Source organism: Puccinia triticina, chromosome 3A, assembly GCF_026914185.1.
Source record: "Puccinia triticina chromosome 3A, complete sequence".
NCBI lineage: Eukaryota > Fungi > Basidiomycota > Pucciniomycetes > Pucciniales > Pucciniaceae > Puccinia > Puccinia triticina.
This window is the reverse complement of record NC_070560.1, coordinates 7,000,902-7,026,476: the sequence shown is the minus strand read 5'-3', so window position 1 is coordinate 7,026,476 and position 25,575 is coordinate 7,000,902. Positions and strand designations below refer to the sequence as shown.

The following is a 25,575-nucleotide window of genomic DNA, read 5'->3' as shown; positions in this document are numbered from 1 at the left end:
GCCACCGTCATGTGGGGCACGGGCAAGTCGAATATCTTCTTCAGCGCACCATCGACCGCATTAGGGTGGTCGCGAGCAACGTCCCGCTCGAACCTGACCTTCGGGCCGGCAGGTTTCGCCGTCTGAGACGGGGTATCCGGGCGTGAGTCTGATTCCTTCTGTGCGTCGCCAGATCCACGCTCAAAGAGCTCTGGTTCCTCTTCCATAGCCTGCGTTTCCTGGGACTCCTTCGAGGCTGGAGTGCGTCTGATTGGTCGCTTAGCCGCGCTACTAGGGACAGATGGAGCCTTATAAAGCTTGGGGTCTTCGTGACGCTTCCTGCCAGCCGGATCCGCCTCATACGCACTGGAGAATGACTGAGAAGAAACTGCGGGCGGGTACCACTGTTGAAGGGAGCCGCACCCCGCCTTATACTCTCCCGAAGGTTCCGCGGTTGCCTGATTCACGTGAGGGGAGGGGAAAGAAGCCACAACGTGTCGAATGGGTCGGCTAGAGTCCCAGGGAATAAGCGCGCCGTTCGGCAGGAAAAAATTCGTGCCTTTCTGTTCGACGAGCTTCTCCACCTTGCCTTTCTGAAGCTCAAAACAGCTCTTGGTCCCGTGCCCTTCACGATGACAATAAAAGCACACCATGGGCGGTCTATTGCCCGACGGCTGAGACGGCTTAGCGGGTATGGCCGCGATCTTCTGGTCAATCCGCTGCTCGAAAGCCTCGAATAACTTCGACAGCTCGTCCATATCCGGCGCAGGTTTCGGCACCGCAGGAGCTTCTTTAGGCCGCCTCTCATCGCCCATCTTTTTCATCACCGAGTTTCCGTCCTGGAACTGAGACGGCGCCACCGGTCGGCTGGTCTTCGACTCTTCGAAAGTGAGCGCGGTCTGTTCCTTCATGACTGCATCCACGGCTTCCTTAAGAATCTGGAAAGTTGGCAATTTAAACCGATTATCGAGAGTGGTAACCATAGTCCTATCCCGAACTAGTTTACGCCGAATTTCATCCTGCACCGTCGACGAGAAAGACTGGTAATAGGAGTTGCGGATTTCTTCCACGGAATCGATATGCGCTTTGGACAAGAGATAGGACTGTATCGGCTCCCATGACTGACGGAAAGCCTGATAGTCTTCTGCCGTAGCCACACCTCCTTTCGACGACCAATCATTGACTAGGGACGTCAAGTCCCTCGTCGTAAACCTCGCCGTGTCCACTTTTCCCCAATACGCGACCATGGCTGACTTCAGCTTTGGCCAATCGGGGGGACTGAAACCATCCAACGTCTCGAGGATGTCCAACAACTCATCGTTGGCCAGGAATAACCGGATTTGCTTCGCCATATCCAGCTCCGTCGCCTCATCCAGACTCGCAACCATTTCATAAGTTTCAATGAACCTCTCGACCTTAGTTCCGTCGAAACATAGCCGCTTATTCGGCGACTTGATTTTGACCATTGCGCCGGATTCACTAGATTAAGGCAAGGGCGGAACAAAGAGGGGCGGGTGATGCTTTGACGAGTGTAGAGAACCCTAGAGGTGCACAATGGAGGGGACTTACTTATAGCTCTCCTGTGCCCCGCAGCTGAAAACCTAAATAAAATGAAAGCGATAACCAAAAGAGCCCAAGAAAATTTTGGGTTGATCTTGATCCTAAAACGTATTCAAAGAAATCTAAAGAAACCAAATCCGGCCTAAGACCACTAGTCCGTCTCGAAATCCTGAGTCAAGACTGTAAATCTTGAGGTTGCTGGTTCAATCCCGGCTCGGGGGACCAATATGGCGCTTCTACCTGTGCGCGGTAGACAGCGGGTTGAGGGGAAAGTGCTTCAGCTGCCCTCGTTCGCAGGTCCGGATCTGGTGAGCGCGAAGAATCGAGATAATTGATAGCGGTATGGGGGGGGGAGGATTTTTTTTTTAGTGAGAAGGAAAGAACAAGGGAGTTTGGATTGCCCTCGGCGATTGTGGTTGTTAAGCTCTCTGAGTGTTCTCTTAAAAAGATTCAGGAAGTATAACGTTGGATTTGAAGGCTCGGCAAAATGAAATAACTCCGAAGTCTCAGGAAGGATCTTCACGATCCGGATCAATAAGCTCAAAAACGTGATGATATCTTTTCGTTCTCCCCGAATACCATCCCAACCCCTCTTCTAAGTTCGGCTGAACTTAGATTCAGGGTTGGTGACAGTCCTTGCGACAAGCTGCGCGACAGGCCCTCGTGCCCGCCGCGCGCGCGCTACAACCTAGGGAGAAAGAAAACAGAGTCCACGACAAAACAAAACAAGGAAACCAGGCATAACAAACAAACAAACAAAAACTAAAACCAAAACCAACCCATCTCCTACACTCCCATCCAACGCGCGCAGAAGAGAAACAGAAGGAAATAGCACACTCATAATAAAAAAAAAGAAAAAGGAAAACAAGACAACAAAAGAAACAAAGAAAAGAAAAGAAAGAAAGGAGAGGTCAAAAACTGGGAAGAACAGGAACCATAAGAGAACCAAGAGGAGAACCAGGGAGGTGGAGAAAAACCAGGAGAGCCGGACAATTCTAGATCCGGAGACGCGTGCCGCCATTGAATCTTTTAGACTTGACTTAGTTGATCCTGAGAGGGGGTGATTTCTTGATTTTGCGCCTTTTCACGGCTTCCACCAACTTGATCACCACACCGGCTCCGGTGCGGGGGGGGGGGGGGGGGGGGGGGTCCATCCTTTGGACAGACATTGTATTTCCCTTTTGTTAGATGGTTTGGACAGACCATCCCACGGACGGACCAGGGAATGTTCAGCGGATGATTGAAGGACCATCCGCTGGATGGCTCCACACTCCAGCAGGCATGAAAAAATGAGTCATCACACCCAGCCAGCATATGTCATCTCTCAAGACGGGGTCAAACATGCAACCTGCCGCACATGACCAGCCTAGGGACCCTTGCTCTCCCAACTACCACTGCTTGCAAACGGGTGAAAAAATCCGGATTTTGTTGTGCTGACAAAATCCAAATTTTGCCCCAATTTTGAGCCCTGGCGCTGTTGTCACCTGCCGTTGATTTTGTCACCTCCAACAGGTCACCCATGGATTTCGTCAGCTGATCTGCCAATGGGCAGATTCAGCTGGCAGATCCAGATCTCAGGTCAACGCTCCCTGGCAGCCAAACATCACCAAGAGGAGTACACACCCTCTTGATGGCCGGTCAAACCGGTCATCAAGAGGAATACACATCCCCTCAATGACCGGTCAAACCGGCTGCAGTCACCAAGAGGAGTACACACCCTCTTGATGGCCGGTCAAACCGGTCATTGAGAGGAATACACATCCCCTCGATGACCGGTCAAATAGGCCATCAAGAGGGGAACACACCCCCTCCATGGCCGGCTTGGCCGGACATCAAGAGAAATCCTGTCAATGGCCAATCAAATTTGTCATTGAGAGGAATCCTCTTGATGGCCAATTAAACCGTTCATTGAGAGGAATCCTCTTGATGGCAGATCAAACCAGTCATTGAGAGGAATAAACAAACTCACAATGCCCAGTTTGACCGGCCATCTTGAGGAGAAAACATCCTCTTGATGGTTGGTTTGACGGGTCATCAGGAGTATATTTTATTCCTTTTGATAACCCTTGATGACCAGTCAACCGGCCGGCCATCAAGAAAATGTGTTCATCAAGATGACCAGCTTGACCGGTCATCAAGAGGGTGTTTTCTCCTCATGCTAACTGGTCAAAATGGTCATTGTGAGGATGTGTATTCCTCTTGATGACCGTGGCCGGTCAAACTGGGCATTTTGAGGTTGTTTATTCCTCTCAATGATTGGTTTGATCCGCCATCAAGAGGGTTCCTCTCAATGAATGGTTCAATTGGCCATCAAGAGGATTCCTCTCAACAACAATGGGAAGTTACATACGTTACAATATCTGAAGCAATTTTTGTAACACAACTTTTCCCGTTATCTTCTCACCAGTTAAAGTTTTTTTTAACTTGAAGCAAGACCGGGCTCAGGAAAAGTAACTTATGATTTTTCCTTCCTCCTGAGCCCGGCAGTAATGTAACTTTCTTTTGACAAAAAAAAAGTGAAATAACAGGGGTAACAAGGAAAACAGAGTAATAATTGTAAATGTACATGTAGATTTTTGTTGCTGTAACAATGAAATCTGTAAACATCATTTAACTTGGAGCAAGATCTCCAGTTTATGTGGTGGTCCTGGCTTAAGCTCCCCCTCCTGATGAAGAGCGGGAGGCTGGACAAAGACTAGCACATCAAATCAAATCAATTCGAGTATTTGTATTTGTATTTGATTTGAGTCAAATAATGCCTGGGCAAATTTAAGCTCGAATATTTGAATAAATTCGAATAATGGCTCAAAGGGGCGCGTAGAGGGCCAATGCAAGCTTTTATGGGGCCCAAAGGCCCCAGGTGACTTTGAAAAGGCCCAAAAGTGGGTCAGCTACGCTAACCATAGCTTTTAGTGTAGTGTAGCGCAGCGCAAATGCGCTCTTTTTTAGCGTAGCGTTATCACAATTGTGCGCATCTGCGCTGCACTATGCGCACATCTGCGCTGACGCTACGCGCACAGGGTGCAAAGCTATTTTAGCTTTTAGCCTAGCGTTAGCACAGATACATTTTAGATTTTAGCGTAGCGTTAGCACAGATACGCGCAATTGCGCTAATGCTAAGCATGCAGGGCGCAAAAGAGCGCGCGCTACGCTGTGTCCGCCACTATCAAAATTGTGTCCGTCACTATCAAAAGTGTGTCCGCCACTATCAAAAGTGCGTCCGCCACTATCAAAAGTGTGTCCGGCACTCTGAATAGTGCGTCCGCCATTATGAGATATGCCTCCGGCAATATTGTAAGCGTCTTTGGCACCATGAAATTTTTGACGGATGACCTCCTCAAAAATTTATGGCCCAGAAATGGGCCCAAAGAAGTCAAAAACACAAAAAATGTAATTTTTTGGTGTTTTTAATGTATTTTGGAAGTTTTTCCGTCGAATATCTCTGAATACTCGAATATTCGACGAATCAGTATTTGAGGGGCCCAAAAAACACGTCAAATACCACTGTGCTAGTCTTTGAGGCTGGATCTGATCAAGAAGGATCATGAGACAATTGTGAGCAAATAGTAGGTACCTGTGTGAGTTGAGGTGAACGAAATCAAAAAACACATGTCAGTAGGAATGAAGAAAGAACTGGCTATAGACTGTAGAAATATGTACCAGCGGCGACTGGATGAGGTGAGCTTGAGCTGCATTTAATTTTGATGTGATAGACCCCCTTGACTCCTACCTTGTTACCCGTTAGTATAATACATGTTGGGTTGGCATGGTAGGAGCCTTTGGATGGCCGGAGAGATTAGGGCGGTGTTTTGCCTTCTGTGCAGATACTGGAAAATTGAGTTGATCCAGGCAGTCTAAAGTGTTACTGGAATTTCACGCAACATACATACAACTTGTTGGTGGCATGCAGTGATTGGTCAGACTTGGTGGCCACACACGCGGAGGAATGTGGACAACTTGAGTCTATGCATGCACGCAATCACATGCAATTTGCTCCCCTGCCTGTGGTTTGACCAGTCTGGGCGGCATGTGGATGGGAGCGCGTATGAACCCAGCTCGCTCTGGAGCAAGCTTGCCGCCGTCATTTCAGTGCGCCGCGGCTGTACTGTTGGATTACACGTAAACCAACAGTACAACTGCGGCGCGTACAAACCCAGCTCGCTCTAAAGCAAGCTGGCTGCCGTGAATAACGTAACTTTTCTAAAAAATAAAGAGAAAAAAAAAAACTGATAACGTAACTCAAGTGAGAAAAAAAGAAGGAAAAATACACCTAACGCAACTTGAAAAAGTTAGAAAAAACTTCAACGATAACGTGCTTTTTTTAGTTACGTTAACGTTGTGAGAACTCCTTTGGGATGGGTTGGCAGTCCTTTGAGGGGGAAATAACAATATGATATTCCAGCTAAGTAATACTACTGTTACGGGTGGTTTGAAAGACCTGCCCCTCTATTATACTACAGAATTCTGACAACAAATTTATTTATTGTTGTGGCGTGACTTTTATGACGGAGAAAACTTGTATGTAGTAGTCTCTATCAGACCTAGATCAGTTTTAACAAGTACAAGATGCGTATACAACCTCTATATGGCGAGATGGGCAAAGAATATAATCAAGTGAGAATATGTTTTGTTGGGTTTTTAATGGTTTCAGCAGAGAGAAATGATGATGGAGTGTGGTATGAGATTTCTATGTTAATGTATGATGACTGTGTCTTCCGTGATGATAGCAAAAATGATGACTGGTGACCACTGAGCTGGGGTGCCTGGGTGATGATGGAAAAATGGTGGGAGGAGGGCCTCCTTATATATTCTTTCCTGAGTTATTTTTGCTGGTGAGGGCTGCACTTGAGGCATTTCTGCTGGTGGTGACCCTGTGGATTGCACTGCCTTCTGCAAGGGGTGCATAACTTAAACTGATGTTCCGCATGACCATGTGTGATTTGTACTTTTTAAGGCAAAGTCCACCTAGGTTGGTTGCACTGCCAAAGTGGAGGCTTTCTGACCGCATGCATCGATGTAAGGTCCGCGCAAATCTGTTGAGTTGTTGAGTGGAGGCCTAGTCGCTGCAGTTTCCAACGCGCAGGTTGCGTGAGGTGATCTGTAGCTAATAGTGGAGGCCTGCCTAACTAGTAAATCTAACTATACTCTTCTATATATGCATGCCTTTTATGATTTATATGACTTTCCACCTGGGTATGGCCTGTACTAAACCTATAATTGTAACTAACTTCTAAACTAAAAGAGCTAGCTGGGTAGTTGAAGTGAGTGACTAGGGTTAAGTTTGTATGTAGAATCTATTTCTCTAATAATATTCTATCATATGCTAGTATTGTAGGCTGTAAGTTGAGGTTTTGACAGTTTTGTTGCACGCAACAGATCTGGATCACCACAACGTTACTTTGCATTATCTCTAATGTAACCTCCCATGGTTGCTCTCAATGACAAATTTGATTGGCCATTGAGAGGATTCCTCTTGATGTCCGGCCATGGAGGGTGTGTGTTCCCCTCTTGATGGCCTATTTGATTGGTCATTGAGGGGAAATGTATTCGTCTTGATGACTGGTTTGACCGGCCATCAAGAGGGTGTGTACTCCTCTCGGTGACTGCAGCCGGTTTGACCGGTCATTGAGGGGATGTGTATTCCTCTCAATGAATGGTTTGACCGGCCATCAAGAGGGTGTGTACTCCTCTTGGTGATGTGCGGCTGCCAGGGAGCGTTGACCTGAGATCTGAATCTGCCCATGGGCAGATCAGCTGACAAAATCCGTGGGTGACCTGTTGGAGGTGACGACAGCGCCGGGGCTCAAACTCAGGGCAACATTTGGATTTTGTCAGCGCAACAAAATCCGGATTTTGACACCCGTTTGCGGGCAGTGTACGCCACGTAGACAACACTTGTGATCATGCCCAGCTTTGTCACAAAAAGACTGCAACCAACAACACCCCTTCGCTGTCCAACAGCCTATTGGACACTCTTGATCAAGGGTGTCCAAGGGTTTTTTTTTGGTGCGCATTGGACACCCTCATGAATCAAGGGTGTCTGATGCACAGTGTTTCTTGTTTTCAATGGACCCTGTCAACCAAGAGTGTCCGCTGGGCAACTTGTTTGGTGTCCGTTGGACACTCCGGCTGGAGTGTCCAATTGTTGGAGCGCACATTTGCGTGAAAACCGTCCATCGGACACTCCTGGAGGAGAGTGTCCAATGGATGCTATTTTTTGGGTGTCCAAATGACGCTTTGGCCAGCAAAGCGGCACTGGGACGCTTTTTGAAACTGTCCAAGTGATGCTTTTGCCCCGTAGGGTCCATTGGAAGGGGTGGTTTCCCAGAAACCCGCCCTGTGTTGTATGTATACCAGCCCCACCATGAGGAATCCCTCTTCTTGCTGGGCTGGTGCCAAGAAGGGGGTCCACAAAAGGTAAGCACAGAAAAACCGGGCACAAATATTGACCCCCTATTTGTATGCATTTTTATCCATCATGAGACAAATCAAAATCAAAAGTGCCAGATACATTGTGGAGGACTTCCCGTCAACTTGGAATCAATCTGGAATTTCAGATTTCCCTGTGAAATCTGAAATGTGGAACTCTGGATCACTTCCTCAGGTCTTGAAGGGAAGTTCTCCGGGACATGCATAGTGATTTACAGTCAAGTTATTCCAGAAAAAGTTGTTTGTCCAGGAGTGATCTGTGTATGCTAGTGAAATAAATAAAGAAAGTGTATGGATAACTGAAACTTTAAACTATAACAGTCCAAACAACAAATCAAAAAGAAATGAAAGACTCACCCCCTCCCCTGCCAGCCCCCCGTTCCCTGAGCCCTCCCAACCAACGCCCGCATCAGTTGAGAATGTTTGGTTTACTTTTATATGTATTTTATTTGGTAGTCTTTCTTCAGTTGAGAAATGAAATACTGAGCACAAAAAGGAAAGATGAACCATCCCCAAAATCAAGAGCAAGAGAGAAGAGGAACAGCAGGTGTTTTGGGAGCCCCACAAGAAGAGGCAGAACAAAAGAGAAGAGGATGATGATCAATGAATGTGTATTTTATTTGTGGTTTGTTTTTTTGGGTTGAAGAAAATGAACGGAGGGATGGAGCAGGACAACAACCAGAAAAGGACGATCGAAATTGATTTGAGAGACGGGGTCGTAGGGGTCGGGGTGCAGGGTGTACTGGGATGAGAGCGATGGTCTTTCATGGAAAGCAAGAGCGAGCGAAGGCGAGAAGAGGGGAGGGAGGGGGGAGCAAACCTCACAATCGAGATAAAAAATGAATATAGTTCATTTGAAACAATTTAATTTATGTGTTCGAAAAAAAGGAGGATGATAGAAGGGGGAAATGGGATAAATATAATTCGAGTTGATCAACGAAGGAGAACGAAGACATGAGTTGTTGAAGAACAGATGGAGGGCAAGTATTTAAGGTGTATGTAGTCAGTTTCTTTTGTTTTCTGTTTCAAAAAAAAAAAAAAAGTTCTTGGTTGTTATGTGTGAGAGAGAGGCAAAGAAGGATAGATAAAGGGAGCCGAGAAACAAGATGAATCTGATGAAAGTATGTATACCAAAAAAAAATTAGACCGTAATCAAAAAGACAATATTGGAAAAAAAACAGTAATTGAGAAGAGAGAAAACACAGCAAAATTATCAGGCGAGGGGGGAGGAGCAGGAGGAGGAAGGCGAAGGATTAAAGCGCAAAGAGAAAGAGTGGGTCGTTTACTCGATGAGATTGGATGCAAAACGAGATCCGCCTCAAGTAGAGAGGAGCGAGAGATCAGGTGTGTGTGTGTGTGTGTGTGTGTTAGTGTAGGACCAGATGATTAGAAAGAAGAGTGGGAGAAAGGAAGAGAGGAGAGAGAGAGAGAGAGAAAGAAAGGACGAGACAAGTTGGAGAACGCGGCGAGAGAAAGATAGAGAGAGGGGGGTGGATGGGAGATGGATGGATCTCCGGTTCGGACGGGGGGTTCAGCAGATGGTGCAGCCTTTCGACTGTTTCTTTGTCGTCTTCTCACGCGGAGCAGGTGCTAAGACTGCTCGGATAGCCTCATCAAAAACGTTCTTGAGGCCTTTTTGAGTCAGGGCTGAACACTCGAGATATCTAGATTTTTAAAAGAAAAAGAGAACGCTTTAATTCAAGCTCTACGCTCTTTTTTTTGTGTGCCAGAGCGAGAGTCGCGTGGGGAGTAAGTAGGAGAGGAGACTGACCGGACTGCGGCAATGTCACGGGCCATCCCGGCGGCTTGCTGGTAGGAGATCGGGACCATCCGACGTTCGCGTAACTTCTCGATCGTCAGCGGGTCTTCTCTCAAGTCGAGTTTCGTGCCGACCAAGATGAGCGGGATGTTGGGAGCATGGTGGCAGATCTCAGGGTACCACTGATGGTTTTTCGGATGATGAGGATCAATCAGTCGATGTTTTTCTGTTTTGTAGTGACGGTGTGGGGGTGGGAGAGAGAGGGAGAGAGAGAGGAAGAGGAGACGTTGGGTGACTGACTTTTGTTCGAACGTTCTCGAATGATGGGGGGGAGGTGAGGCTGAAGCAGATCAAGAATACGTCGGTCTGGGGGTAGGACAAGGGTCTTAGCCGGTCGTAATCCTAAGGAAGATGGTCAGCGAGCGCGAGTTTGAGTGAGTTCGGTAGTCATCGAGAGAGAGAGTGTGTGTGTGTGTGATGAGGGGGACTGACTTCTTGACCGGCGGTATCCCACAAGCCCAGGTTGATAGGCTTGCCATCGACCATGACGTTGGCCGAATAGTTGTCGAAGACGGTTGGGATGTATTCGCCGGGAAAGGCATTCTGCAGGAGACAGAGACAGGCAGAGAGGGGGGGCAGGATGAGTGGGGCTCGCAGCGGGGTGGGCGGGCAGAGGGAGGGCTACTGACGGTGGTGTAGGAGATCAACAGGCAAGTCTTGGGGTGGGGTGGGGTGGGCGTGGTCAGTGTGGGTGTGGGTGTGGGTGTGCTGGGGGGGGGATGGTAGGACAAGCAAGTACCTTTCCGACTGCTCCATCGCCGACGACGACACACTTGATGGACTGCATGGGCTAAGCTAGTGGGGCTGGGGCTGGGGCTGGGGCTGGGGCTGGGGCTGGGGCTGGGGCTGGGGCTGGGGCGGGTGATGGCTGGCGAGGGTGGCTGGGGGGTGGTGGTGTTGGGAGTGGAGGGACGGGCTGCAGCTGGGCAGCAGGAGCCAGGCCACCGGGCGATCCCCCGGACACCCCCCGAGGCACACTCAGTCACCCCCGCGAGGTGGATGCCGCCAAGCCACCCATGGTGGTCACATCAGCCCAAGTCTCTTCTGTCTGGGCCCAGGCCAACGCTCACTGCATGTGTGTGTGTGTGTGTGTGTGTGTGGAAGAAAGTTGTATTTTGATGGGTTGCAGCATGTAACAAAGAGACGAAGTGAAAAAAAGAAAACAGTGATCTTTGCTTCAACTCGGAGGGGGCGCTTGGTCAGGCTGGACTCTGGCCCTGACCTGGCTGGCGATCTGCTCCCGAGAGAGCCAGCCGAAGCCCGCGCGTCTGTCGGAGACCTGTCGAAGGACCTGCTCAGCGAGCGCAAGGTTGCCGAGATATCCCCTGCGGGTCTCCCAGTCCGAGTAGCGCATCCAGTCCTGCTTGCGCACCGGATGGGCGTCGCCCGGCAGGAACCGGTGCTTGGCCGCGAACCGGTGCGGCTTGAGTAACGCGCGCAGACTCAGCCGGTTGTAGAACTTGCAGATCACCCGCCCCCCCTGTCTCTCCACCGCCTCGATCGCACTCTGCGACGCCCGCGAGACGACGATCGTCAGATTCGCCGCCCGGAAGTCTGCCGCTCCCTGCCCAAAATCATCATCGTCAGCTGTCCATTCATCAGCCACCCTGGCCTGCTCCCCCCTCTCTCTCTCTCTCTCTCTCTCTCTCGCTCACCTTCCCGAGTAGCTTCACCCCGTCCTTGATCCCATGCACCATTCGCGAATCTAGCATCTCCTTCATCGTGATCGGCTGGCTCGGGTCGATCCGTTTCTGGTCGATCCAGAGCTGGAGTTGGAACAGGTTGAGCGGTGACATCTCGACCTGCGTGCTGCAGCATCCGGCGAAACACATGAGTATCATCAGTCTTCAACAATCCTCATCCGACATCTCTCCTCAATCCCTGTCCATCACTCACGGGTTCACGGCCCCCCTCTTCGGGAACAGTCGAGTCAACGGAGTCTGCCCACCCTGGAATCCGAGCCGAGGGCTGTTGCCCTTGTTCGCTTTCTGGCCCTTGTGCCCGCGGCCCGCCGTCCCGCCGTACCCCGATCCCTGGCCTCTGCCGACCCGTTTCCTCTGCACAAAATGGAGTGAGTGAGTGTAATGTACAGAGGGAAGAGAGAGAGAGAGAGAGAGAGAAAGAGATAGGAAGAGTGGGCTGGGACTGACGGAATGGGTCGAGCCCTTGGCCGGCTTGAGGTTCGCCATCCCGCTCGCCAGCCGCACCGGTGGTCGCCAGCCCTGATCGCTGGCGAGCCTGCCCTGCGTCCGACGAGCCAGGCCGCGCGCCGGATGGACGGTCGTCTGCTGGAGCCGCGTCGGCTGGCACAGGCGGTCCGGGCGGAGGATCCGGAAGAAACTGGTGATCATCTGCTCCACTGGCTGGCTGGCTGTCGGTGGATGAGTGTTGAGTTTGGGTTGCTGGCTGTCGGGCCAGCCGGGCCGCTTGGGCCGAACTTGCATAAAACACCTCCCTCCCTGTGCTCGCGACACAAGCCCCCCGGTGGGAGGCTCGCCGCAGGCAGGCACTGGTGCACAAAGTCACTAATTTGGCTGAGAAAGAAATCATGAATGGCTGGAGGAAAAATATTTAGCCTCACCCCCAGCCTCCCCTTCAGCTCCTGTGGACCAACCCCAGTGCCAGACTATACTTCTCGACCTCAGCTTTCAAATGGCACTTCATCTCCCCAATCCCTGCACATCAGCAATGCCAAAAAAACAGGAGGACTTCCACTGCCAGTCAATCTGAAAAGTCAGATCTGAGCCAACAGATTTCAGATTTCACAGCAAAATCTGGATCCAAAAAGATCCCCAAAGTGATCCATATTTATTCCAAGTTGAAGGGAAGTCCTCCACTTTCTATTCAGTTTTTCTTGTGCTTATTTTGTTGATCTTCAAATAATTGTTTAGTATTTTTGGGTTTGAAAATCATTCCTTTTTCTGCAAGCCTCCAGACATTATTCATAAGCCCTTCTGTGGAGATCCCTCTGGGAAAGGTCCCCTGGACCAACGGTGGGCCAGCTACGCTAACCGTAGCGTAGCGGAATTCCGCTAAATTTTAGCGTAGCGTTAGCGGAATTGCGCCTTCTCTGCGCTAACGCTACGTGCAAAGGGTGCGCAGCTAATTTAGCTGTTAGCGTAGCGTTAGCGCAGATGCGCGCAATTGCGCTAACGCTACACACGCAGGGCGCAAAAGAGCGCGCGCTACGGTGCACCACAGTGCTTTTAGCTGAAAAAAAGACCTTTTTTTCCGCTAGAAGCGCTGTAGCGCAGCGTAGCAAAGCGTAGCAAAGCGTAGTGACTGTAGCGGCGTGCTAACACTAACAACAATTGGCGCGCTGTTAGCGCCGCTGAAACGTAGCGCAGCGTAGCGGTGCTAACAGCGCGCTAACGCTACTCAAAATGGGCGGGCGCTTTTTGCGGCTACGCTAACGCTAAGTGGCCCTGTAGCGTAGTGTAGCGTAGCGGCCCACCGTTGCCTGGACCCTCCATTTGAGAGGCCAAGTTAAGCTAGTTGTGCCTAATGTCCTACATTTGGCTTGAGGCTGCCCAACCATTTGTCCAAAATTTACTTTTATCCCACTTATTGCCGTGTGCAGACCCATCTGATTTCTTCACAGCCTCCTGTACCATTATAATCAGCTTCTCATTGTGCATGTTGTGATGTATCCCATCAACCTTGTATCCTCATCTCTAAGCCTTGGAAAAAATTGTGATGTAAAAAACTGGCTTGGGAGGTCTTGTGAGGCCAAAACCGTGAGACCATGTCTCATCTTGACCTGAAATTGGTTCAATGGATCCATCACATTGCCCAGGAACAGCCCTGGCAAGGATGGCTGCCGAGCAGCCAATTTTTGTTAAAAATACTTGAAAAAATATATACAAGATAGCTCAGATCAAGGGCTACAACTCAGTTGGCCAATTGTGCATATACATAGTCAATTCACTATACATATGTCATACATACTAAGTATCCAACTGATGTCCACCACAACAAACTATTTATTGCACCTAAATCTGTCAATTTCCTTCTAGCTAAACCTGCATATGCCTCAGGAGGATGTCTTTCTTTCCATGAGGCATGCAATCCAAGCAATATATGTAGCCTCATCTTACCTAAAACCTGTTTGAGCTCTTGAGAATAAATTCTTCATTGCATAGACTAAGAGTAAGGCTGATCATATGGCTGATCAGACAAATGGCCATTACTGCCATTACTTGGAGATCAGGGGGTTTCAAAGTTGGCCAGATGCAACTTGCATGCACTTTTGCAAGTCAGTGTTCAAGTTCATTCTTGAACACCGAGTTGTGGTATTCAAAATTGCATAAGATTTTTTTACATAAAATCATAAACTACAATTTTGGCTGGGAGATGTCACTTTAAGTTTTATGCAACCTGACATCTCCCAGCCAAAATTGGCTTTATGATTTTATGTAAACAGTGACATATGCAATTTTGAATACCATAAGTTGCAAAAGTGCATGCAAGCCACACTGTACTACACCCCCTAAGCCTGCTTGGATGTTTTTTTGAAATTTGGTGTTCAATCAAAGCCTTGAACACCAACTTGCAAAAGTGCATGCAAGTTGCGCATGGCCAACTTTGAATCCCCCTATTATCCAGCTTATCATGGAACCCAAGCAGCTGACGGAGATCATTTGAAGAATCAGTTCTCTATGTTATTCTTTTTTTTCTTGTTTAATCTCTTTCAACAACAATACCAAAACATAAACAGAAAAGGAAATATTGATAATCAACGAGAATGTGGAAGGAAATACAAGAAAAGAAGATTTAGTTGCCTTTGGTTGAGGGGGTTGTTTTGGGACAATTGACTGCATCAACGAGATGAAAGATGAGAGATAATAAGAGGATTATCATGAAAGAATGAAAAAGAAATAAACAAAGAAAGTGAAGAAGCGGGAGGAAAGAGATAGAGATTGGTTGATGTGTTATTTTTTTGAAGTACATAATGGTGTTTGTTATCCAAAGAATTTTCCGATTCCAACTTTCGTCAAACCGCCCAGTAATCCGCCGCCGAATTGGCCGAGAAGGCCGTTGATACCACTCGACCCGAGTTCGTTGGCCCATTTTCGTTTCGAATCACGATCCTGCAAGAAAAAAAAAGAGAGGAAAGGAATGGTGACCCGGAATCAGTTAATTGGAGTAGCATGTTGAACGATCGTCGACGGGGGGGGGGGGGGGGGGGGGGTCAAGGCTCAACTGCATAGGTGAAGCCGATCGTGTTGGTCAGGTTGAATACTAGCGCCAGGACGACGATCGGGAGAAAGGAGAGGTTGAATTTTAGGATCCCGATGAATAGTAAAAAGATCCAGGCCACCGGGAACGTGTACAGTGCCATCCAAAACATCCTATGAACATCGTCAATCCGATCAACGGTGGGATCAGTAACAATAAATCCAAGCCCAGTCAGGCTCTCTCTTCTGAAGACTTGAACTTGATTTTTTTCCCTCGCTCTTGGTGGTCGACTATACTCACTTTGAATCGACCGCATTTGCAGCTTGAGATGGCTGAAAGAGGAAGTAAAAGAATCAGACCCAATTTGAAGAGACGAAAGAGTGGAGGGACACACATCTCTGCTTTCGAAGACCCAATAAGAACTGCCGTCTTCATCGACCTGATTCCAAAATCTGAGCCCGACCAATACTCGTCCCGACACATTGCGGACGGTCCAGAAGTCGATGGACAGGAGGATGACGACTATGACTGTCGAAAACACGTACGAATCTGAAAAAAATCCACATAGTAGCTACCCAAAAAGAAAAAGAAAAAAAAGAAAAAAACTGATCGTCAGTGTAGGCCCTACAATGACAATCAGTTTGGGGACTGACATAGGTTGCGATTGCTAGGGATCGGAATAAGAACAGGAAGAACAGTGCGACTGGATGTGATGATTGCTGCCAGATAGACTGGTTTTGGCTTTGAGTGGTGTCATTGGATTGATTCTGCTGCCGGTCTGAAGCTGCTGAAGATTTTGGTGCTGCTGCTGCTGCTGCTGTGGTGGTGGTGGTGGGTGGGGGGTTGATATCCGATGAGATGGTGCCGAGCCCGTTCGTCTCCGCCGAGCTGAGCAGGTTGAGTGATGAGCCGTTCCCGTCAAGCGTTTCTTTGAGTTGAGCCATGATACCATGAAGACTCCTCTGGACATGGACGTGGCTCGGCATCTTTCCCTCTTCCATCGGGACCCCCGTCAGTTCCGGATTCGATCCGGACAGCCTTATACTATCCGGCCTTCCATGGCACATTGAGATGGCTGATTGTCGGGGTCCTCATGGAAACACTCACTGTTGATGCTTCTGTGCATCACTCCGAACAGCATCATATAATGTGTAACATGGACATGGGTCTAACTCTCATGTGCCGTGTGGCAGAATTACACATTTTAGAGGGCATAGAGTGAATTGTTTCTACATTTCGGCACGACCACACAAGGAGATTGATCTGCTCCTTGATTTGCTGTTGCATGTTTCCTATCTGGCGGTGTACTTATCATTATCAAGGAGCAGCTTGATCCTTCGGTTTTTTAACTGTTAGGTTTTTAGGGCAAAACAAAAGAATCAGATGGGCAGAGGGAAACCTGTGATTGAGAGAGAAGACAGATGAACTAATACACTCACCGCCATATTTTGATCTTGACGTTCTTCGTCCGACCACACCTGCAAAATCTAATGCTCCTCTTATAATCTTGTACCTGACCAGAGTTGTTTATGAGACGAAGTCATAGACAATCAGCATCAAGTCGGATTGCAATAAAACCATGTGGCGACTAACTTCAGACCAATCAAATCTTGAGTTCGACCACCTCGGATTAAGACCACAGAATGTTCTTGCAAATTGTGCCCTTCACCTTGAATGTAAGCGACAACGGTTTTTCCATTTGCGAGTTTAACTTTAGCCACCTTTCGGACGGCCGAGTTGGGTTTCCTAGGCTTGACGGTATATAACTTTGAACAGACACCTTTCTTTTGAGGGCAGCCTTCTAATGCAGGTGCTTTGATTTCTCGCCGGACGGTCTTCCTACATCCTCTGATTGTTTGGTTGATTGTCGATTCAATCCTTCGGGTTTGAGAAAACTGTCGATCGAAGTGTAGGGGTCCTCCGTCCAAAGCTTTACCGATCAAATGACTCCGGGATCCTATCGATTGGCCAATATTTGATAACCGTGCCTGGATTGATAGACCAGATGGAGCCGTCCGTCCCGAGCAGTTCCAACAACGTAATAAGCTCATCATCGTTCCGGGAGGTCCGTGTCCCCGTCGGAGTCTTCCTTCTGGTAGTCTGCGGCGGCTATGTTGGTCTCCTGGGGGAGCACATGCACATGCGATTTGGGGCGTAGGTCGGGGGGCCCGGGGGCTGTGTGAATTATCCGGTCAGCAGAGCCCTGCTAGTTAAGAGCATGTCCACCGCGGTCCGAACTTAGCTATGTACATGAGTCCCTCGAGACTTCGGGCCCCCGGTAGGCTGAACTCGCAAAGCAAGCCTCCGTCAGGACTCAGGAGGGACTTGGAGCATCTCCACCGCGGGCCCTAAGTCGGGTGACTAAACCAATATGTAAATACACTAGGACGGGTCATGTAGGGCCAAAATCAGCAAGACCAAAATAAAGTTTATCCCACGGTCCCAGCCCATTTGGCTGGGAAGGCTGGCTGATTTATAACATCAGCAGGGTTAAAAATCCCTACGTGAACTGTCCTACTGTACCTCCCCACATTGGCACAGCAAGAATGCCACTTTGATTCCAGTTATGTTCACAGCTGGTGAACAATTGTGTTCTTTTAGGGCTGATAGCATCCTCTGAGAGAAAGCTACACAAAAAAACAACCACCAATTGTGCACACAAGCTGCAAGGTGCAGTGTGCAAGTTGAGCACTACTTGTAACTCCAGCTGAGTGGGGATTTTTGTGGAATTTCTGCGGGTGGAACAATTTTTGCCAAACTCCTGGAATTATGTAGGTTGGATGGGAAAAATCAGGCCTACAACCTAAGCTATTATATTCCAAAAAATGTCAAGGGGGCAGGAATTATAAAGCTTCAAAAATTACACCCAGCCAAACTCAGATTCTTGGTATGCCAAAAAGGGGCAATAGCGCGCAAGTCCCTCCTGCCAAGGGCTGTTGGATGCTTGCTTTGCAAGACACATGCCTGCAGCAGAGGGACTTCATTAAGTTTGACCGTGGTCTGTCATTTGGCAACTCAATTCCAAAAAATTAACCCCAATCAATGATTGCAGTCACCATCTGCGCAAACTCAACCAAGTCCCTCACTGCTGCAGGCATTTGTCTTGTGAAGCAAGCCTCCAGCATAACACAGCGTACAGGCAGTAATGGTGTAACACAGCGTAGAGGCAGTAGTGTAGCGTAACACAACATGACACTGTAACATAACACAGTTGTATTGGTTTCCAATTACAAAAGCTAGTGTGGGAGAGCATCCTGGATCTGATTTGGGTGGAAAAAGGGGCAAAGGTGCATGGAGGAGACCTATATCCCAGATGAGTGCTGGCATCTTGGCTATCTTTATGTCTGTTTAGTTTTTTATAAACATGTTTTGCATGCTTCACAAATTGTTTTGAAATCAACAACTGTTTAAAGACTTGCCATGACCTTACTAGGGTTTTTTTGCAATCAGGGTTTTGTCAGTATATTGAGGTAAGTGGCTGCTGGAAAACCCAACATCACAAATTTTAGGAGGCTTCAAGGGGGACATGAAGGAGATAGAATGGAAAGGCTCTGATTTGGAAGGTTTGAGGTAAAGATGCTCAAGCTTGCATGTTCCAGAGGAATAATGATAAATGAGATTTGTTTAAACTGTTACTGCTATGGAGTAAACTAATGACATCATTTGCCACCAAAAAATGCAAACACTTGCATGCCAAATTGTGTTGATAGTTCATAACTGCCCTCCATGTGGGAGTAGAAATGGTGTTGAACCCATTGGCGGGTACTAGGGCTGGATCCTGCAGGGTACCCAGCTACTTTGAGCTAGCCGGTGTGGTATGCTTTATGGTTACCTATCTAGCCCATTTCAAAAATTTCCTTTTTTCTCATATGTACACTCTCAAATCAACCAACACTGCAACACCACTGGATTCTACGGCCAAAACTACACAGGACACCATGGACAACACATCTTACACCCCTCTGGACCACCAGTTACAACCCTTTCAAGACATCATCAGCCAGTTTCACACACACAAACACCATACTCAGGTCATGTAATCCGTTACATGAACCACACTTACCCAGGACATGTAATCCGTTACATGGACCACCCTGACAGCTTGTCTAAACCTTTACATACACTTTACCTCATCAGCTGCACTCATTTCATTGTGCTATGCACATGTCATGCAGTGTTATGCACACTTGATGCAGGCTTATGCAGTCTTAAGCAGGTGCATGCAGACTAGTGTAATAGGGGCTGCAGTCTGACAGTTGACAGATGACATCATGCAGGTATAAAGATAGCAAAAACCCCTCATTCAGCTTGCAGATGACATCATTTGACAGGCCAGGCCAGCTAAAATATCTCACCTCCTATTTCTCACTAGCTAAATTCCCTCATATGACATCATGACGCCATGTGACCTGTCAACCACCAGCCAAAATACCTCATTGTAGTCTTCAGGGCAGCTAAAACCCCTCATTCTCTTGTTCCCCTGGAGCTAAAATCCCTCACTCTTTTCTATTTAAGGAGGCTCTCCTCCCCCCAGTTGTAATTTCTCTCAGCAAACTACTTGCACTCAGCTTACCCCATAACAGTACAATACTTGCTCACTCTACAGTATTAGCCCCACTCTATATGGTGGTTCCACACCCTTAAATACAAATTACAACTTCATTACAACACTTACACATCAGCTACATCACCATAACCCTTAAGCCACCTGCTCAAAGTAGGCTATCTTTTGATACACCTCCACTATCACTACATAAAACTTCCAATCGTAGATTGGGGGGCTTGTTTTAGTGTCTAGTGACCCAGGAAAGGCAGAGGTAACCTCATTCATCCCTTTCCGCACTCAGCAAAAGGTTCTCAGGAACACTTTTGAGCTTTACACCGGCGCCCGTCCCGCGGGTATAACCATCACTTGGGTACCAAAATAAAGCAGCCCAAGCCCTATCTGTGGGAATCAGGAACAGGACCAGGGTATCTGCAGGGCTGACGGTGTAGGACTCAAAAGCGGCAATGAAAACGTTTTGCTGAATGGTGAAGGGTATGATGGAGGCTCAAACTATGTCCTTCTGGCTATCAGACAACAATACCCAGCAAGGTATGCTTGGCAAGTTTTAATGAAGTGATAGAAGTGGTTGGCTCAAGATGAGTTTGTTTGATTGACAAGTATAAGGCTTTAATTTCTAATATAAGGGTTAAAAATTGGGGGAACTTGAACTGGTGAGTAATGAACTTAGGAGAAGAGAACTAGGTGGAGGAGGAGCTCCTTTTATAGACAAATGTGAGATATTTTAGCCCCCCCCTCTGAGGGAGGCTCCTGGTTTAGGATTTCAGTTAGACTAGACAGGGGTATGAGGCATTTTAGCTGGTGGCAGTAGGTAAAAATGATGTAATAATATGTAAAAATGATGTCATAACTGTGAGATTACTAGCCAAGGTGAACAACACCGTCCTCATAAATTGAGGAGGGTGTCGGGAGCTCAACAAGCTGCGGAAAAAGGTAAGCAAAGCGAACCAGATTCCGCAGTCCAAGGCTGTGTCGCGGAGGAATGAAAATACTGATTGCATCTAAATGATGAATACAGTTTCTGCATCCGCGAGCCGCAAAAATTGACACGTGGAGATTCCCGTTCAGATACCTCTAGCAGAGAGAATCTCAGCTAACACCAAAGGTGAGTAGCAAGTTCAATCACTAGATGGTAGAGATGTTCAGCTAAAGGCTTCATCCCCTCCTGCAGTCAAAGACGCACAGGAAAAGACCAAACAAACCACCGAATCCTCTCGAAGAGAAGAAACGGAAAAAGGTGAGTTAGCGAGTGTAAACACTTCGTCCATAAGAAACAAAAGGCCGTAGGAGCTGAAAATAAGGTGTTCTTGATTAGACGCCGTTGCGCAACTCCTACGCCGTTTCGCCAAAGCTAAATAAGCTGGACAATGAGAGATAAACTCTTGATCCAAGTAAGAGATTGGATTTATCCTTATCCTTGCGCAGGAAGAGCTAATGCTTGATACAGTTTGCCACCAGCAAACAGGAAGATCATTAAGATCATCTTAAGCCTGAATTCCATAAAGGAATCCACTTTTTAGTTCTACAAAAAGTAGACAGCGGCTTCTTGTTCCGCTCTTAGGTAATTTTACTTTCCCATATTTTGTGACACTTGTAATTAGATTGTATACATGACCATCTAATTATAAGCTCTTAGTCCTTTGAGTTCTTTCAATAACATGTCAGGGGGACATAAATGATGTCAGAAGCAACATTGTTGAATAGAATGCGGGACGTATAGGTCAAGTTGAGTGTCTGCCTTCTTTCTAGAATTGTTCCAGGCTTGTTTGGTAGTTGGCACTGAAACTCTGCAACGTACAAATCCCTTCAGCACTCCTCCGTGAGTCTGATAAAATCCGCCTGGTCTACAAAGAGTTCAACTGCTCCACTTCTGCACACAAGAACTCTGCAAAGGTATGATTTTTTAGGGTAGGTAAAAACTCTTCGCATGCTAGTAATCCGTAAAGTAACACACAAGAAAACAGCTACTACAATTTTGGTACCGTAATAGCCGTAGTAGAATGCTAGAAAATCCCCCCCCCCCCCCCCAAGAGAAAAGCCGTCCCCTAAAGTTCCATATCCCCCCCCACTCTCTCCGCCCCGTCATCCTCTATTACCACCCGGCATTGTCTGCATTCCCCCTTTCCTGCACTAACAAACTCCGCCTGCATTGCCTCCCAGCCTAGCACATCTGTGACGCTTGTTCTCCCACACCCCGCGACTAGCCTCCAGAGATATTCTCTACCCAGCGCTTCCACCCCAACATCATCCGCTGATGACGTCCGCTTCTGCTGCCCCAGTTCACCTAGCTCCACACCGCTACCAGTCCATCCATGTGCTCAATACGCCTCAGTCCTACTCCGACTAGGCCGTGGCTTGAACCTCAGTTCCCCGCACCTGTGTCGGTCCCCCGGTCTGCACCTGCCTCCGCCCCTTGACTTTCCGCGTGCTTTTGTTTGGTTGTACATTCAAGGTTCCCTCAGCAGCATATAAGCACGCGTGCTTTTCTACTCTCTCAGGAATGCAAAAGCTTTCCGATGAGCTCAGCCGCCCGCGCTTTCTGGCCATGCTGCTTTGTGGGCATTCTCTGACGGCCTGCCTATTTATACCACCACAATGTTGTAAACGCTGCACTGCAGAAAGTGCAGCAAAGCGGTTGTAGAGACTGTAAAATGAAGATGTGTCTGGTGAGAGTCAAACTCACGACCTCAGCTATGCTGAGACACATACTAGAGTGCTGCCTTTACCAACTAGGCTACAGACGCTTGTGGCTGCCAGCTGGGTGGTTGGTTGGTAGTGCTCATGGGTCGATCCAACAGCCCTCTTTACTGTGGTGATACATCATGGTAGCAGACTAATAGACAACTCAACACCCCCCCTTGCTACATGATGGGAAGTGGGGATTGACCCCAAGAGAGAGTGGGAATGAGACCCAGGAAAGATGATCAGCGTAGGGATTGAACCCGTGATCTAGATGTAGGCTTATAGGGGTTTGCGTGGTCTTACAAGTAAGCATTCACAAATTCATCAAGTCTCTATTGTAAGCGAGTAGCGCTCAGGTAGCTCTGGGCTCATAACCTGTAGAGACTGTAAAATGAAGATGTGTCTGGTGAGAGTTGAACTCACGACCTCAGCTATGCTGAGACACATACTAGAGTGCTGCCTTTACCAACTAGGCTACAGACGCTTGTGGCTGCCAGCTGGGTGGTTGGTTGGTAGTGCTCATGGGTCGATCCAACAGCCCTCTTTACTGTGGTGATACATCATGGTAGCAGACTAACAGACAACTCAACAGCGGTTAGCGCAGAGTTTTTGTGCGCTGCTGCGCTACCACTACGCGCAGCGGTCAGACCGCTGCACTAACCGAGTTTTGTTTTCCCTGGAAAAAAATGGTGATTTTTAGCGCGCTAAAAAAGCGCACACGTAGCGCTGAACTGCTGCGCTTCAGGGGTTTTTAAAAGAAGAAAAAAAATCAATGCTGTTAAAATCAGTTTAAGACACAATCAATTCCACTATCCGCTAAATTAGCGGATAGCGTAGCGGATTTGTGCTATTGCTAATTTCCCTGGGTGGGTAGGGGTGACGCGCTGCGTGTAGCACTTACCGCAGCGGTTTTTCAACCGCTTCTGCTACATCCCTCTGGGATGTAGCAGTGTGACTTCTGGGCTGCGCTAAATGACCGTTTTTTTTTAGTGCAGTGCAGCGGTTACAACATTGTCAGAAGGCTGGTGGTGCCGCATAAAAGTGACAGTACTGATAGTAGGCTCCATGAAGTGACATAAAGATGCACTGAGTGTGTAAATGAAGTCTGAGGCTGCTAAGGATCACCAAGTGATACCCGTTTGGCAATACCCGGTACCTGCAGCCATACGGTGGGTTTTGGAATTTGGCAAAAAAAACCATGTACCTGGGTACCTGTGGTCAACACCCACCTCTATATTGTGAATAAAGGTGCCACAGCACCCCTCTCAATGACCGGTTGGTGCTGTTCATTGAGAGGGTACACGAACCTCTTGATGACCGGCACACACCAGTCATCAAGAAGGCACTGCCAGCATATTTGGCTGGGTTGAGGTTATCCCAGTTAAACTGGGATGCCCTCAACCAATTTAAACTTGGTTGATCTCAACTGATGGAATATAAATCCAAGGTACCCCCCTTGGTTTCATATTTCATTGGATGGGATCAACCTGTTTTAAATTGGGTGAGTGCATCCCAGTTAAACTGGGATGACTTCATCCCAGCCAAATATACTGGCAGTGAGGCACACCTCCCTCTTGATGACCGGCAGAGACCAGTCATCAAGAGGTCTCAGCCCTCTCAATGACTGGAACACACCAGTCATCAAGAAGGCACACCTCCCTTTTGATGACCGCCAGAGACCAGTCATCAAGAGGGTCTCAGCCCTCTAGATGACCAGCACACACTGGTCATTGAGAGGGTACACAAACCTCTCAGTGACTGGCACACACCTGTCATCAAAAAGGCACATTTCTTCCCTGAAAGTACCCAAAAACCGTACCCGCCCGCAGGTGCTGGGTGCGGATGGGGGTGTCTGTTTTGGGCAAAAAAACCAGGCAGTACCCGCACCGGCCACGGGTACTCGGGTTCACTTGGCAATCCGTAGAGGCTGCAGAAGCAGTGTAAAATGATGTCATAGTATGGAAATAAGGGCATACTTGACACTATGTAATGAATGTAGTCTGACAGGGAGATGTATTTTTGTATCCTGTGATATGTATAAGCATAATGCCGTGATCCTTGAATTGAGGCTGGTGACTGGGGGTGTGTTGAACATGTGATAGGTGTTTAGGGGGTCCAAAGAGGTGTAACTTGCAATCCAGAGGGGCTCCAGTGATGCCTCCAGTGGTGACTAAGGGTGAAATTGGCCATAGGATCTATTCCTGGGGTACATTTGGTGGGATCTTGAGGCCTAGTATGGGTAATTATATGTATTAGAGAGAAATTTTGATTTTTCACGTTTACATATACCACAACGGGCTATAGGTATACCTGCCAGCCTGCGGGTATACCCGCAACTAGGGATGGCAATCGGGCCGGCTTAGGCCGCCCACGGGCAGCCTGTGTTGGGCCGCAATATTATTGGGTGGGTTGGGCCGGGCCACTTTTTACCAAACAGGCTCCTGCCCCAAACCCATTTAGCTGCTGCCCACGGGCCCCAGCCAAATTTTTCAATTTTTTTCTTCATGGTAGGGTTATTTGATCCTATCAAATACTCCCTACACTATTTGAGAGATAGTACCTAGTCATAAAAAAATATGGCTAATACTTAGCCTAATAGGCCTAAACAAAAGAAAAAAATGGAACTAATCGCTCCTTGTCTGCTAGCTTGCTTGCCTTGGACCAATCTTGAGTGCATATAAACGCCTCAACCAATTCTTTGCTCAAGTGCATTCAATAATTGTCCAGGACCTGTCCGCCGGTAGAGAACACGGATCCAGATGCCACTGAGGTCATTGGAAGTTGAACCATCAGTAGAGTCCTGAAAATCTTGGATAAATCTGGGAATCTTGTGGCATTCAATTTCCACCAGCAAAATAGGTCAAAGTAGAGATTGCCAGTGGGTACCCGGCACCCGTTGGCGGGTACCCGCCACTGCCCTTTGAGTACCCGTCCGCAGGTGCCGGGTACGGGTACGGGTATACTATTTGGGCTGAAAAATCTCCGGGTACCCGGGTACCAAACAGGTACCCGTCTGTACCCGTTGTTGTCAGCCGCAGTTGTGCACTCCAAGTGTGATGGCTGGCCATCAACATCATCCCACTCGATGGCCGGCCATCCCATCGAGTGGGGTACACACCCCGCTTGATGACCGGACATCAAGCGGAGTACACGCCCCGCTTGATGACCGGACATCAAGCGGGATACATGTCCCACTCGATGACCAGCCATCAAGTGGGATGCGCACTCAATGACCATTGACCGGTCACCGAGTACACACCCCGCTCGATGAACGGTCATCAAGTGGGGTACACACCTTCAATGACCGGCCATCGTCGAGCGGAGTACACACCCCGCTCGATGAACGGTCATCGAGAGGGGTACA

At 48.2% G+C, this 25,575-nt stretch overlaps 4 protein-coding genes across 4 annotated transcripts; all 4 read right to left on the bottom strand.

The window, feature by feature from the left end:
- Positions 1-9,499: 9,499 nt before the first annotated feature.
- Positions 9,500-10,574, bottom strand: PtA15_3A767 (uncharacterized protein; the record flags this gene model as incomplete). Its single annotated transcript, XM_053167767.1, has 6 exons — positions 9,500-9,632; positions 9,740-9,909; positions 10,028-10,129; positions 10,220-10,330; positions 10,417-10,443; positions 10,527-10,574. 6 exons carry the CDS (start codon positions 10,572-10,574, stop codon positions 9,500-9,502), a joined length of 591 nt encoding a protein of 196 aa, XP_053018952.1.
- A 390-nt stretch (positions 10,575-10,964) lies between these two features.
- PtA15_3A766 (uncharacterized protein) lies at positions 10,965-12,138 on the bottom strand (the record flags this gene model as incomplete). Its single annotated transcript, XM_053167766.1, has 4 exons — positions 10,965-11,351; positions 11,443-11,596; positions 11,684-11,844; positions 11,938-12,138. 4 exons carry the CDS (start codon positions 12,136-12,138, stop codon positions 10,965-10,967), a joined length of 903 nt encoding a protein of 300 aa, XP_053018951.1.
- Positions 12,139-14,748: 2,610 nt separating this feature from the next.
- On the bottom strand, positions 14,749-15,951 carry PtA15_3A765 (uncharacterized protein; the record flags this gene model as incomplete). The annotated part of the gene is made up of 5 exons (XM_053167765.1): positions 14,749-14,877; positions 14,991-15,138; positions 15,266-15,297; positions 15,360-15,514; positions 15,831-15,951. The coding sequence occupies 5 exons, from the start codon at positions 15,949-15,951 to the stop codon at positions 14,749-14,751; spliced, it is 585 nt and encodes a 194-aa protein (XP_053018950.1).
- Positions 15,952-16,282: 331 nt separating this feature from the next.
- On the bottom strand, positions 16,283-17,019 carry PtA15_3A764 (uncharacterized protein; the record flags this gene model as incomplete). Its single annotated transcript, XM_053167764.1, has 4 exons — positions 16,283-16,314; positions 16,405-16,478; positions 16,559-16,589; positions 16,746-17,019. 4 exons carry the CDS (start codon positions 17,017-17,019, stop codon positions 16,283-16,285), a joined length of 411 nt encoding a protein of 136 aa, XP_053018949.1.
- Between the last annotated feature and the right edge of the window lie 8,556 nt (positions 17,020-25,575).